The sequence below is a fragment of the Sesamum indicum genome, linkage group LG12 (assembly GCF_026168435.1).
Source record: "Sesamum indicum cultivar Baizhima isolate 11 linkage group LG12, ASM2616843v1, whole genome shotgun sequence".
NCBI classification, from domain to species: Eukaryota; Viridiplantae; Streptophyta; class Magnoliopsida; order Lamiales; family Pedaliaceae; genus Sesamum; species Sesamum indicum.
The window spans coordinates 10,439,237-10,455,071 of NC_142668.1; the positions used below are offsets into that span (position 1 = coordinate 10,439,237).

General features: G+C 30.9%; 1 protein-coding gene across 3 annotated transcripts; it reads right to left on the minus strand.

Moving 5' to 3' along the window:
• Nucleotides 1–11,456: 11,456 nt before the first annotated feature.
• Nucleotides 11,457–14,369, minus strand: LOC105165578 (trifunctional UDP-glucose 4,6-dehydratase/UDP-4-keto-6-deoxy-D-glucose 3,5-epimerase/UDP-4-keto-L-rhamnose-reductase RHM2). 3 transcript variants are annotated; one of them, XM_088876760.1, is made up of 4 exons: nt 14,176–14,369; nt 12,461–13,703; nt 12,289–12,386; nt 11,457–12,122 (listed from the first exon to the last, which is right to left on the minus strand). In XM_088876760.1, exon 2 carries the CDS (start codon nt 13,671–13,673, stop codon nt 12,519–12,521), a length of 1,155 nt encoding a protein of 384 aa, XP_088732886.1. In that variant the 5' UTR covers nt 13,674–13,703; nt 14,176–14,369; the 3' UTR covers nt 11,457–12,122; nt 12,289–12,386; nt 12,461–12,518. The 3 variants fall into 3 exon arrangements, with proteins under 3 accessions (XP_088732886.1, XP_011082935.1, XP_088732885.1); XM_011084633.3 differs by having other exon boundaries at nt 12,289–13,703; XM_088876759.1 differs by having other exon boundaries at nt 12,289–14,004.
• Between the last annotated feature and the right edge of the window lie 1,466 nt (nt 14,370–15,835).

Below are 15,835 nucleotides of genomic sequence, written 5' to 3' on the forward strand. Positions count from 1 at the left end.
CTTAAAAGGTGTTAATGTAATTTACGCTATAATTATTGTAATTTAATTGATACAATGAAAGTCTGTTTATTGAGATTTAATTACATATAATAATAATTCGAAATTAATGGATAAATAATTTACGTTCTTTGTGAGGGTATTTTTAGGTTATAGATAAAATTGATATATTGTCTATTTATACAGTAGTTTATTTATTTTTATTTTTTTAATGTCTTTGTTAAATCAAAATTTCAACTACCATAAATATCCCCATCATTAATTAATAACTCTACATTTTTTCCAAAGTAAATTAATAGGTTGTTTTAATTAATATAAGGATTGATTTGAGTGAAGGGAACCAAATTCTTAATTTATTGTAATTAATAATTAATAGGTCCCCACTACTTACCATAAACTAGCAAGCCTATATCTTTATTAATAGCTTCTTAGTGTTTAGTTTTGTAACTTTTAAATTTTGATTATTTTTATTTTTTTCCGGAGTTAGTTTTTGAATTTGTATAAATTTATTTGCAGGATTAAAATTGCAAGTGAACTGCAATTTTTGGCCAAATTAGTCGAAAAAAGACTAAAATTATTAAAATTATAAAGTTACAGGTCTAAATTGTAAAATCCAATTCGTACAGGACTAAAAATGTCAACCCCTCTAAGTTACAAGACTAAGTTTGTAATTTTCCCTACAGCTTTTTGATTGGTAAAGTTGATGCCTCTCAATCAAAAGATTATGGATTTGATAAAGAATTCCTACAGAGATCAGGGTTGACCGAACCGAATCAATTACAGAGCAAGTGTATTGTATAATTGGTTCAAGTTCGACAAAATCAAGTCATGGTGAGAATTTTTCGTGTTGGAGTCTCACGAACGTGGGTATATGTCTAATTTCATTATAATTTCTTGTTCCTTTGTTTCGTTTGAATGTATTCGTTGCTTTCAATTATCGATGTGTTGAATTAATTTTAGAATTTAAATATATTAAATGATGTAATGAATTAATGTGTCTTTCTACACATGTAATTAGTTGTTATTAATAACAATTTAATTGCAATTATGTTGAGAGTTATATATCTATGTTAATTTCTCCCTCGAAAATCAAGAACTCAGTGTTGAAATTAATTCAAATTAGGTTGCTAAGTTCTGAAGCTAACTCCACTCCGAGAAGGATATGTGCCTACATTGTCCCAGGATTCCTTTGACCTGACCCACCCGGATTAATGACCCTATTCATTGACCATAAATGTAGAATACGTGGCAGAGCATTTTAGCGCTCGCTCAGATGTACCAATGGCCAATATTTATAAATATTGAATCATAAGTAACATCCATATATTATTCACATAGCTGTTTATAATACTATGATCTAATCATAAAATTTTATCTCAAATTTTGGAACTTTTTCGTTGATGACAATTCTATATATGACTATGGGTTCAGATAAATTGGGTCCATCTCGCTCCTTACCCGCCTAAATGGGGCAGGCTTGTGTCTCAAATGACTCTCGGGACTAGTTAAAATTTAGATTTTAAGAACCCTCGTAAATTCGGAACGGATCTTGAATCCACCCTGTTGTCAATTCTAATACTGGTGTTTGTGTTGATTTTAAAGTTATCCCCTTGCAAGTTGCAACCTAGAGATGCAGCCCAACCACTTGACCTCGACTCCAAGACTCTTCACCTATAATGTACGGATACTCTAAAAGTTTATTCAGTACATTGTCAGACACGGTTTGGATATAATATCCGCATGTCCAAAGGTATATACAAAAAAAAATAGGACACGGGAATCGGACATACAGTAGGGACGTGTTTATAATTTTTTTATAATTTCAAAAGAATTTTGGGCTTAATAAAAAGAAAATTCACTCCCTTCACACTAAAAGTTTTGAGACAAAATTACTAAAAAAAAGAGACACGCTCATGATGATTTAACTAATTTATTTTTTAAAATAAGTTGATTATATATATATTTTAAGCCACATCTGATTAAGAATTTAGATATAAGATATCCTTATTTTATATTTTATCTTAATATTTTTCATATTGCATATTTTAATTTTATGAAAAATTAAGAACATATATAAATATATAATAAAAAATATATTATATATGTAGTCGTACATTGCCATATCGTATCCTAATTTATTTTAATTTTTTTGTATTTTTATGTCCGTATCACTATGTCCATGCATCACAGATCTTCGCTAAGCAAAGATTTGTCTTTTCAAGTTCCAGATATACGACATTTGTTCTATTTATGTAATAACTTATAGTTTATTATCTTTGTTGCTTTGTTTGTTATGAAAATATTGATATACTCAATTGCATGCAATTCATTGGAAAATTTCCAATTTTACCCCTATAATTTAAGCGCTCTTATTTTTTTTTATTCTGTACAAATTAATTTTTATAATATAGTTTTGTAACTTTAAAATTTTGATAATTTTAATCATTTTACAACTAATTTAATCAAAAATTGTGTTTAATTTGCACATAACTTAATCAAATTATAAATTTATTCCTATAAATTAATTTATGCAGGATAAAAAACGTCAATTCTTAAATTATAGGACTGAAAATTATAATTTAATTTAGGCGTATACAAGTTACATATAATTTTTTAGTCAAATTAGTCGAGAATTAATTAAAATTACTTATAGGATTAAATTAAAAGATTTAATTCGTGTAAAATAAAAAATAAAAAATAAATCCCACAAATTACAGAATTACAATTGCATTTTTTCCGGCAGTTCCTTACAGCAAATGAGAAGGTGATCAGAGGACTCTGAATTTGATGGCTTAATCACACACCCTTTGTTCCTCATGATGAGGACCAGATGGACCGACCAATTCAGGAATAATCATACTAAAATACGCATTCCTCGCGTACAATAAATGCTTCCCAAACTCCACGCATGCCGGGTACGCTGCTGCTTGTACATCCTCAGTTCTAGGTTAATATTAATATGTAGAGATAATTATACTATTCTTTTTAAGAAAAATAATTAAATTTGAAAAATTACATCTCGTATATTAAGGTTTGCTTCTGTCTAATAAATAAGTTTTTTTTAATCAAAATTCACTAAATTTGTTGATATTAACAAAAAAACTGAATGAAAGTTGATATTTACCCTTAATTGACTTAAACGAACTTATTGCGGATCAAATAATTTTTTTGGAACTAAATACCCTTATAACGGTGAAGATATACCTCTTCAAATGCATTAACGCGTAAAGATGTGTCAGAGTAATTTGGTTATAAAAAAATTATTTGACCTGTTATAAGTCAGTATGAAGTCAATCGTGGGTAAATATAAATATTTTTTTAATTTTTTATTAATATCAGCAAATTCGGTGAATTTTGACTCATGGAGGAACTTATTTATTAGATAGAAGCAAACCTCAGCGATGCTAGATGTAATTGTCCAAACTACAGGGGGTCTGCATATAATTATACCAAATCTTAGGAGAAGGGAGTGTAATTGTACCTAATGAAAAAGTGCAAAAAAGCCCATGTGAAAAAAAAAATGCAATTTACCTCTCTATGATACTGAAAATAATGAAATTTATCCCCTCTTTGAAGGAAAGTAAATTGCATCATTTTTTAAATCACAAGAGGTAAATTACACTTTTTTTTTAACAGAATTTTTTTGTAACGCAAGGGATAAATTGTATTTAACCCCTCCAAAAGATTAGACGTAGAACAATACTTAAGTCCTATAAAGTTTCAGTCTGAATGCCAACAACACAGAATTTTCATATTAATTCGTACAAAAAAAAAAAGAAAAAAGAAAAAAACCGAGCTTCTTGAGCTCAAACTCGGCTAACTTGAGAGAGACGAGCTTGAACTCGAGCTTGTGGCTTACTTTCGTATGACGAGTTATAAAATAAAACAAAGAATTTAAAAATGGAACAGTAATATTAAAATTAAAGATATATAGAAGAAATTAATAATGATCAAAATTGCAGCTTTAGAAAACAAAAATCTGGCAAATAAATGGTGGTAGGAACATGGCATGTGAAGGTGTTTCCATACACGGGAAAAGGTGAAAGGGAATTTTATCATCTCGTTTTTGCTGTGTGTGTGTGTACATGTCCATGAAATTTAAGTAATCATGTGTCCTTATTACATGAGGTTGAGGATGTTAGGGTAAGACTCTGATTTTCCCATGTTTGGACTAAGTGGTTTTTGGTTAAGATTTTCTGACCACTTGATAAGTTATGATCACGTCTTAATTTTATAGATAAAAAATTAAAAATCATAGCATAATATAAGGGATGTACAAAATTTATCATTGGAACATTTTTATTAAGAGCGGCTACGACGTAAGCTGTGGTCCTGGCTTGTTTCTACATTATTGCTTTCGGTAAATTACGATGATATCTATTGAGATTTGTCATAATTGCGAATAATTTCTTTATTATTTGAAAAATTACAAATATCTCCTGATGTTTGATAAAATTATGTAATTCTTGGATTGAGGTATGAAATTATCAATTTTACCCTTATTGTGTTTTTTTAATTTTTTTAAAAAATTGAAAACTTATAAAAAAATCGAGCGGAGTGGATGAAAATGTTTTAAAAATTATAAAAAAATTAAAAAATTATAATTTTTAATCCACGAGGGCATTTTAGTTAGTTCACCACAAAAATGGATGGAAACCTAATGGATTGGGCTAATTGTTGTACGACTGCTAAAATCAGGGGGGTATTGATAATTTTTCAAACGACGAGAAGATATTTTCAATTATACCAAATTTCAAAAGATGTCACCATTTCATTTAAAATAATTTTTGAGCAAAGGCTATTGTGTATGCATCAGGCAATTTTTTATGAAAATAAATCTGAATTTTGACAGTTTTTGCTGGAGTTTTCGCTCTTGATGACATGATTATGACTTGGGTGTCCAACAATAAATGCTTGCTTTCCCATAAAGCCAAGAATGGCTCAACCTAGGAGGATTTGAGCGTTTAGTCAAATTGGGTTAGTCCAACCCGACCCGACTCAACTCGATTCGAAGACAATCTAGACCCTTCATAGTTGGACATGTGGCATTCACCATCCCGTAAAGTCCTAATGGCATTCGTACATTGGGTGAAGGCTATAACAGTCATCAAACAAAATATTCAGATATCTTTATTAATTTTTCTATATATCTCAGTTTCGACTTTACGACTTTATAGACCAATCTCCTAATTCGATAGACCAAGTGTTTTTATGTAGGCAACTCCAGTACATCTAACGAATACTGTTGATTTTAGATTTATTTCGTACTAATGTAAGGAGATCTTATCCTATGTATCATCTGAACTCATCACACAGTAAATTTCAATTTCTTTGTTAATTAATCAGTTGATGCAGATTACAATCCTGATTCTTACGCTTCCGCATTCGATCTGACATATATATTGGGAATTTAAACATATACAGTAGCTGCATATGCCAATATTTGTTAGATTTGGATGGTAATTTTTGGTTAATTAAATGAACATGGGATTTGATGCGTTTTCAGGTAAATCTTGACATTGTTAATAATATATTAACGTGGGACAATTACGTCTTCTTCTCGTGTGATTTGGTGTAATTATACGTATACTTTTTATAATTTGATAAATTACATCTAGTATTCCTGACGTTTGTTTTTATTTAAAAAAATTAAATAAAAATCCACATGTACTCCTGATTCACTTATAACTAACTTATTCCAAGTTCAATAAATCTTTTTTGATCAAACTATCTTTCTACATTTTTACACACTAATGCATGTAAGGAGGTATATCTTCACCTTTATAGGGGTAGTTTGGTTAGAAAAGAATTATTTAACCTGCAATAAAATCAATTATCAGTCGATCGGGGGTAATATAGATTTTCATTCAATCTTTTTGCTGATATCAATTAATTTCGTGTATTTTGATTGATGGAGAAATCAATTTATTAGAAGTAAACAAATGTTAAGGGGCAATATATGTATTTTTTTTAAATTACAAAAATTTGTATATAATTACATCAAATTTCAGGAGGAGGTGATATAATTATCCCTATTAATGTTGATGATTTTTGAAAAAGAATTTAAAATATGTATTTAGGCGGTACTTTTTCTATGAAAATTATTGCAAATGGATCCTCATATTAAATATTATTGAGAAATAATAAATTGTTAAAAAAATAGTATTTTTTGGTCTATATGACTGAATATCTATGATAAATATGATTTTTTAATCATAATTAATTATTAAAGTTAAGGATAAATTATATTTACACTCTCTAAAATTAAATCAAATTATACAAATACTCCCTGTCTCATACAAAATTACAACTGTAACATCAGGGGGTGTAGCTTAATTTTGCAAAAAGTAGGGGGTATTTGTGTATTTTGACCTAACCTCAAGGGGTGTCAACGTGATTTACCATAAATTTAAAAATAAAAAATAATTGTTAGTGGTAACTATTAACTGTTATTTCAACAAGCAAAGCAAAAATATTAACCCTAGTAAAAAAATCATAACAAAATATTAAAAATTGGCGTCAAAACTTACGTCTCATATTAAATAATTTAAACAATTGTTTAATTAAAGCCACTAATCAAATAATTAATCTATAATAAATTCTTTTAGGGCGACATTAGGGTTCTGGGCCTGGTACTACAACAAAACAGAAGATCAGTGACAAAAAAATTAAGTGACAATATTAATTATAGATATTTAGTGACGAGACTGTTTATTTTGTCACAATAAAAAATTTCATAATTTTAATAATTATTATATTTTATAAACTTGTTATTAACATGAATTAATGAGATTAGAAAAATATGCATAAAGTTGCGACTAAATTAATTAGTGACTCATGTATAGTGACGATCTAGTGACAATATAAAATAGTGACGCACTAAGTTGTCATTATAGATGTGTCGCTAGTTGTATTTACTGACAACTTTATACATATTATTTATTGTTAATAATTATATAATGACAAAATAAAAATTATTGCCACTTAATATATGTTATTAATGAAAACTTTAAACTTATAACTTAATAGTTTGTCACTGATATCATATTTTCTTGTAGTGTGAGTTTACCCATTTACATGTCTGTTTTAGGCTACGTTTGGATTAACGAATTTTGTATTTTTTTAAAAAATTATTTAAATAATTTTAAATACTATATATCTAGATTTCAATTATATTTATTAAAAATTAATGTATTTTAAATTCTTTTAATATGGAATTATTTGAAATTATTTTTCAAATCTTCTCAAATTTGGTCGGCGTATGCACTCAAGCTTGTAGGGATATTGAAATCTTGATTGTCACTTAAATTCAAACTCATTAATTGTTATTATGGAGACGTCCAACTGCTAATTTATTGAACGCCAAACGTGTCTTATAGGGACATCACCTCACATGCTAATTAGGCTCCATGCACAAAAAAAGGGGTCCTATATTTTTTTATTAAAAAATTAAACCTAATAATTATATCGTTACATCATTATTTCAAAAAATAGATCTATACCTGAGTATTTTTTTAATAACAATCAAATTGTAATTGATCCATAAAGGAGTCCAGTAGCATCACAATGATCGAAAGATTTTCAATAAATTCTAAGATCAAAGGAGGAGTAACATGCGGAACAAAGATTAGCATTATGATGCTTAAGTTAGTAATTAATTAACTGAAGAGATAATAGAAAAGTTTGAAATAATATACGATTAATGGTGTAATAATCAAAAGAAATTAATAAAATATTGAAGTGTGAGTGTGTGCGAAAATATGCAAGAAGCTTGCTAAGAATCGAGAAAAACAGGTATGTGAGAATGAGTGGTACTTATTAATCTTATAACTGCACAATGACTTATATTTATAGGCCAATTTGGGGCAAAATTCGTAAGTAGTTGCAGCACGTGATAACCATTTAAAAGTTGCACGAGTCAGTTAACTAACAAAAAAAAAGTAAAAAAAGAAAATGCGATTTGGACTTATTTGGAAAGAGATATGACCGTTTGAATGAGTCATGCTCAGTCAACTCGAGTTCTGCAGATTCTGCTTTGCTTGTTGCTGCCAGGTCGACCACCAAGAATCTAGGAGGAGTTTCTTAGAGGTTTTTTTTTTTCATATAATGTGTCTGAATGAGTAAAAAATGTATATAACATGTAATCCATGTTGTTTGCTAAGTCATCCTACTGTATTGGGCTTTTTTTTTGGTATGTCAAGTTAGTGTAAACACAAAATTTATTCCAACTTTTACTATGATCATCACTTGGTGTATTTTTGGGAGCACTTTTCAAATTAAAAACCCGATGCAAAAATACCTATATTTAGATTCATGAATTTGATTTTGATTAATTTGAAAAGAAAAAAAAAATTCAAATGACTCCGTATTAGTAAAATTTAAAATTCTCCAATATTCAACAAAACACGGTGCAAGTTCAGAATTAAAGAATTTGAAATCTCTTTAAATTCAAAAGTTCATGATTTCAAATCCATCTATCCGAATGCAACCCAACGAGAAGTCTTATGGTATTAAAAAAACATGTTTGGCGAAAAATTAATAATTGTCACTTTTCGAAAATACAGTAATTACATCTAAAAAAAAATCACTAATTCTAAGTTACGGAAACATGAAGCTTTAGAATAGTGAATTATTTTAAAAGTCTATTTAATGCTCAAAATATACTTTGAAAGCCCTGTGAATCTGGGGAATTTCTATTGCTAATGTATGTTTCTCACATGTGCATGATGCACATAGGCTAAAGTGCATGTGATTATATATTTGGATTGATAAGATTTCAAATTCATAATAATAAACTTTTGAATTTATTTACATAAACTTATTATGAAAAAAGATTTCTAATTTTTTAATTTTTATTTTGAATTATACTCTATAGAATATTGATAGGTTTCAAATTCTTTTGCTACTGACAAGTGGCCCGTATAGTTTCTGGCACATAAGTTCTTATAAATACATGGAAGTTCCATTATACAGGCATGCATTTATGTACGATCCCTGTAATTTTGAACTCTAAATTGACTTAAACTTCGACGGGTTTTAGTTGAAGACCATCTTAACTAACCTAATATTTTGTGTATAGGCCAACCACTACTAGTCCAGTTTTATCTAGACCCGCACGCCAGATCATTGTCGGATCATAGCCAAGTTATCGCCAGGTCAGCTCTCGACTTGGATCGCATTCCATCCGGATGCAACAAAGGAATTTAAAAGTTGAGAATGGAGAATGGCTCTCACCCAAATTTTTAAAGGGCCAGAAGGCAAGAAGCTCAACGAGGAAAACCAAGTAAAACATGCAGCTCAGTTCACAAAAGTTCCGATGCAGATCAAAATCTTGATGGTCCATGCTATAAAAATTTCTCAGAAATCTGTCACTGGACCAGCAGAAATGGTAAGGAGTAGTTTGATTTATGTAAGAATTAAGTCTTGGTTTCACTTTACAAAAGTTCCCTGCTAAAGCAGTATTTGCGATAGCTTATCTTAAGTGCTTATCAACCTTACGGTGAAAAAATATTTTCACTTTTGAACTGCTTAAATTGAGTTTATGTAAGCCAAAAGCTATAAGTTTCTCCCTACTAATGAGATTCGTAGCTCATTTGAAAAATTATATATATTAAGTTTCTTTCCCAAATAATCCAATTTCAACTTTTTTGTTTTTTGATAAATTACGACTTCCCCTGAGATTTGATATAACTACGAATATCCCTTATTGTTTGAAAAATTACAAATACCCCTGATGTTTGATGAAATTATAATCCTTGGATGGAGGTCTGAAATTGTCAACTTTGCCCTTACTGTATTTTTTTTTTCTAAAAAAAAATTAAAATCTTATAAAAAAATCGAACCACTTAATCCATAAAAAAATAAATAAAATTATAATTTTTAATCCACAAGGGCATTTTTGTCAGTTCACCACAAACAATGGAAGAAAACCTAACGGATTCGGCTAATTGTTAGACAGTCGGGGTATTGATAATTTTTCAAATAACAAGGGGGTATTCGTAATTATGTTACATCTCAGCGGAAGTCATTTTACTTTACCTTTTTTTTTCCCTCCCAATCTTCATTACAATTGAATTTACAACTTTCTCTACAATTTATAGTAAAAACACAAACCAAACACCTCCTAAGTTCGTTCAATGTTAAGTTGAATAATGCTAGTAAAACAATGCATAAACAAGATCATATACAGTATATGTTTTCTCAATTCAATAATCAATACGGTCAGATTCTGTAAACTTCTGAACAGCCTAATGGTCCTTGATGAAGCTTGCATTTGCAGAAATCTTGCAATAACCATCATTGAACTTGGAACTTTTTTGGCATGGAATTAGATGATGGGAAAAAAGTACTTACATGAATGAACAGTCGTGAGAACCTCTTCTTTCTTCCTTGTAAAAGTTTATCTTCTGCAAGTTGGCTACCTGAATCAGCAATCTTTCACATGTCGAAGCCAGCTTGTTACCTGAATCAGTAATACTTCACATGCCAAAGTAGTTTCCATCCGACTGCCGATGGTTGCAATAGTTTTTGCCCATGAATCCTTTTCGGTTTGTGCTTCGATTGATGAATCTGAAGCTAAAAGTTTCACATTCAAAATAACAGATTCGACGAACGAATTTGTATAGTTTCCGTTATAATGGATATTTGAAATCCTTCAGCTTTATTAAGCTATATCAATCATTTTAGTGAACTTCAAATCCACTGGTTATTTTCAAAATCCTTCCTTCAAATTCGAATCCTCACGTCCAAATGAGGAGATTAAAACATTCCAAAACAAATTACGATAGTCCATCTAAATTAAGCATCATATTACCTGCATGTCTATGTATCAATTCCCAAAATACTAGTTTTATCACATTGACTTATTACCCCATGATAATCAACTGGTAATAGTAGAAAACAAATAAGTATCATATGATTTCCACTTCCCTTCAAGCATTTAGTTGGACAAACCAATCACCAATCATGTCTAGCATAATAATATTAAAAGATAACAAGATTCCGACATAGATGTTAAAAGAACAAACTAAAGTTCGCATGGCAGCAGGATATGGTACACTGTTACAGAAAAATGTAATTATGGCCAAGGCTCACCTCCATATCTTCAGCAATTTTTTGGACGAACGAATGCTGAAAATTGATGTCATGCCACTTGGAGTAAAAGTAAATACAGAACTTCAGGGGTCAGTTTTAATCAACGATACAATACATAGGCAAAAGGGAACGAATACTTAAATGAAAGGCAGATAGAACTATATTGCAAAATAATCAACTTTTTCTTTTTTGGAATTCCAGCTGCCCACATATGTTATTCAACCTAGTTTCACCTATGGATAAAGGGGAGCAACTGAACATGCAGTTTGCTATATCAAATGAGAGCCGGTCCAATTAGAATTCCACTAAAAAATAAGGGAAAAGGAAAGGACTCATAACTACAAAGTCATAATTGAAATCTTAGCTTCAGCTATCAAAACTTGCAGCTGACAATTCATAATAAACTAATGTGTCGTCGTTTAAGCCAAGAGTCCCATCAGATATTACAGTATTAATAAAGACTTTAAACATAAGAACCTTGAGTTCAATACAGCTATCATATCAAGCAAAAACAATTCAACTAGAAACTTTACAACCTATGGAAGAAAATGAGCACTTGGCTCATAAACCAAAACAGGATCAGTTGTGTCAAGATGAATCCTATCTTTTGGTCTAGATGACTAAGTTCTTCTCTGGAGCTGAATTAAAATTACCTCTCCCAGTGGAATGACGTATGCATTGTCCCCTGATGCTCACAGCTCAGAATACATAAAATAAATAATAAAAAATTAAAAGGTACATCAAGATATACATGCTAAATAAATGCATTCAGTTAGGAAGATCGGTGGATATTCTCCTTTCTTTGTATATTTTTAATGCATATAAGACATTCATCCTGATTAGCTTTCGTGCTGAATCACGTTCCCTTAACTTGGTTAGTTTGTTCTTTTATCTTGCTCCGCTCTCATGGATGCTGTGGTTTCTCTGAAGGAAATTAAAGTACTTTATCAACATAGCAAAACAAGCATATCCACCATATCCAAAAAATCCTGCATGTTTTTGGTCTCAAAGCTTTAGAATAAGCCCTTCACCTGCAACCAGAAATAATCCAACACCAATGTCAGTATTGCTAGAGTTGAAGAAAAGGAATGCTCCTGCATGGGCATTTTTGTCAATTGCACATTATACACAGCTTAGTTTAACCAAAACACTACTGCTACAGAGACATTTTCTGCACTGTTGGAGAAGAGAGATTACCAGCGCTATCATCAAACAAATGTTAGGCAGTAAGTATTCTAGTCCCAGGCAAAAACTTCACAGCCAAATTATCCCGAGATCAAGTAGACTTCATGTCACTGCAGCAGCCATGGGGATAAGCAATGGTTGAAATTTACAAATGCTGAGATGATCAAGGAAGCGTAATTTACACCTTCTTTCTGTCTTATTCTGGAAAAGGTTGCTAAACACCCAGTTCTACATCAAAATTCTCAAAGTCGGCTTTTGCGTAAAGCGATTGGTCCCTTTTCCCTACAACCTATTTGCTCCTGATCAGAACTCTGTCGTGCGTGAGATGACTCATTAACTCCAACTTTAATGTGATCTTTCCGTATCCAAGGGAAAGAAAGCATTCTTGGATGAGGGAGTAATGCCGCAGAAATATCTCCCCACCAGTCAGGATTTCTTACATACCACTCCATGGTTTTCTTCAAACCATCATCCCATTTAGTTTTCTCTGACCATCCCAAACGTTTCAGCTTTTGGGTATTCAGGAAATACCTTTGGTCATTAAAAGGTCTGTTCTCCACAAACTTTATCACAGTAGATGGATCCAACGAAAACAACCTACAAATATCCATTGCCACGTCGATAACTCTCTTTTCCTCATCTGTTCCAACGTTATAAACATGACCAACCTCACCCCTATGGAGTATGGTGTCAAAAGCTTCTGTAACATCTTCACAATAAAGATAATTTCTGACATTGGACCCATCCCCATGAATCGGAAGGGGCTTTCCTTTCATGGCTAAGAGAATAAATTTAGGAACTAACTTCTCAGGAAATTGATGGGGCCCGTAAACATTGTTCCCCCTTGTGATTATAACCGGCAGCCCATATGATCGTCCATATGCCATAACAAGCATTTCAGCCCCAGCTTTAGATGCAGCATAGGGATTTGTAGGGAGAAGCTGCGAAGCCTCATGATTTCCCACAGTAGCATTCTCATCCGTCTCACCATATACCTCATCAGTACTCACATGGATAAATCTCTTAATATGACCGAAAGATTTGCAAGCTTCAAGAAGTACACAAGTACCATAAACATTGTTCTTAATAAACTCAAAACTGTTTCCAAATGAATTATCAACATGTGTTTGTGCTGCAAAGTGCATAACTGTGTCTATGTCCTCTGTCGCAAGTATATAATTGACAAGGTCAGCACTACAAACATCGCCCTTCACGAATTTAAAGTTGTGGTGAGATTGAGAGGGATCAAGATTCTTCAAGTTCGAACAGTAATCCAGCTTGTCAAGAACAATGATTCTATACTCCGAGTAATTCCGTGTCAGCCAGTTTGCAACATGAGATGCTATGAATCCAGCAGCCCCGGTAATCAAGATATTCCTTGGTTTATATTTATCCATATTGAAACAAAATCATGAAGGCCCTTCAATCTTGAAGTGAAAATATTGAGAAAAATTAGATCAAACAAGGGAACAACTGTCATCATCCACACATAGAATTATCACTTTCCAACAATTTAGAGAAACAAAACATTCAATTTAACTACAACAACAACCCCGACCCATGATCCAAATTTTTTGCAACTAAAAACTAGATCACACTTGAAATACTTCCCTTATACCGTCAGCAGTTCAACAGACCAACACAAACATCAGGAACATTACCACAACAGAAATTCCTCAAAGAAAACAAGAACACGGCAGAGTTCTTTTCAACACGTACAATGCCACACTGTCAAAACAGCCCCACAAAATATCATAGCTCTAAATCATAAATCCAACTGTTTGTGATGCAATGCAAGTAAAACCCGTAGTTTACTCAAAATTACACATGGGCCATGGAGAAACACAGAATTCAGCATATATAATCACACAATTATTCACATAGTTTGATCTAATTCACCTGAAAATCAGGGATCTTGAATCATCGGAAGATCGGACAAAAATATCCACTTTCTCCAGTAATTCTACGTGGGATTTGACGGGTATATGTTCAGAAGATTGTATGCACATGCTTCAGGTAAAGAGAAGAGCACACAGTTAAAGGAATCCTGCGTTGCATCTTGTATGCGTACGACGTGGGAGAACCAATTACAGTCAGAAACAGCCTACTTATACATTATTGTTTTTATATTTTTGGGTGACACTATTTCATCAAACCTTAATTATCAAATTAAAATTAGATATATGTGTAAGGTTCAAAAATAAATTAAGATATTTAATATTTAGTTAATAATATCTAATTTAAATTCGATTCTCTAGATTTAATAAATTAAGTTTGAGCAAAATTTCAAGTTCAATTGTATTATTTAAAAAATCACTGTTGTTCACTTCTATAGTTTAATTACAACTCACAAGCTCGATTTGATCGATGATAATATTTATTTTTTTAACTTTTTATAGTTTATTTGTTTTTTTATTTCGCTATATATCTATAAGTTCATCAAATAAAAATAACTATTTTAAAAAATAAATTAAGATAAAATTAAAGATTTGGCTAGGAAAAATTGGATTTGAAAAGTTTAAATAAATTAAGTTTATTCTTTCGATTATAGGGATGGCAAAAGGGGTGGATGAAGCCCGGGAGGAGTTTTTAGAATCGAATTATTGGATTTAGGTACGAGGACGCACTTTTATTCTATGGATTCAGTCAAGTCTGGTAGGACACAATCTAAATAATATTAATAATTGTGGAAGATATTAGATAGAGGATTATCAGTGTTAATTTATTTTGTTCTGTTAGTTCATGTGCGTTATATAGATTATGACGTATCCCTTGGCCTGTCGAGGGAGAAACCATCAGTTGAACACTGTTGTACTGTACGATTTTGTTTTATTAATGAAACCTACATTTACAAAAAGAAAAAATTATATTTCATTTTTATGTAATATACATTGTAAAATGAATCAATTAATTGAAAATAAATTTATCTACACACCCTCTCAATGCTAAGAAAAAGGAAAATCTTAAAATGTTGTTTGAGTTCGTTAATTTTCAAAAAATTGTAATTTTAATATCACTATTTTTGAATTTATCATATTGCATCCCATAATTCTAAAGAAATTGCAGTATTAGGCCCAAGCCTTAGTTTTATTAAATTTATGATGGAAATATCATGTGCATGACACGTGCTCTATTAAATTTGGGAGACATTATGATGTTTTCATTAGAAAGTTAACGAAATTAAAATTTGGGACTAAAATTGAATTTTTTTATTATTTGTTATACTGCAACACCAAATTTTAAACTATCAATTATACCCTTAAGTACCAGTACAATTATTTTTTATTTAAATGGTCTGTGTCATCTTTTTACAATCAATATATTAATATATTTATCCCACTATTTCAGTCTCTCAGTCATATTTATCACTTGCTTTACTTTTAATCATATATTTATTGTATTTTTAAAATTTGTGTCGTGTCATATCTATATGATTATATGTGTGTAAGTATTGCGTACCACTGTGACTAGTTTTGCAAAGAGTATTTATATAAGTAGAGCTAATATTAGAAAATTTATGATGTAATGGTGGATCTGGATTCAAGTAATTGGATGCGGG

What these genes read in the sequence shown, in the direction of transcription:
- LOC105165578 (XM_088876760.1), bottom strand. Translation starts at nt 13,673, where the DNA reads ATGGATAAATATAAACCAAGGAATATCTTGATTACCGGGGCTGCTGGA.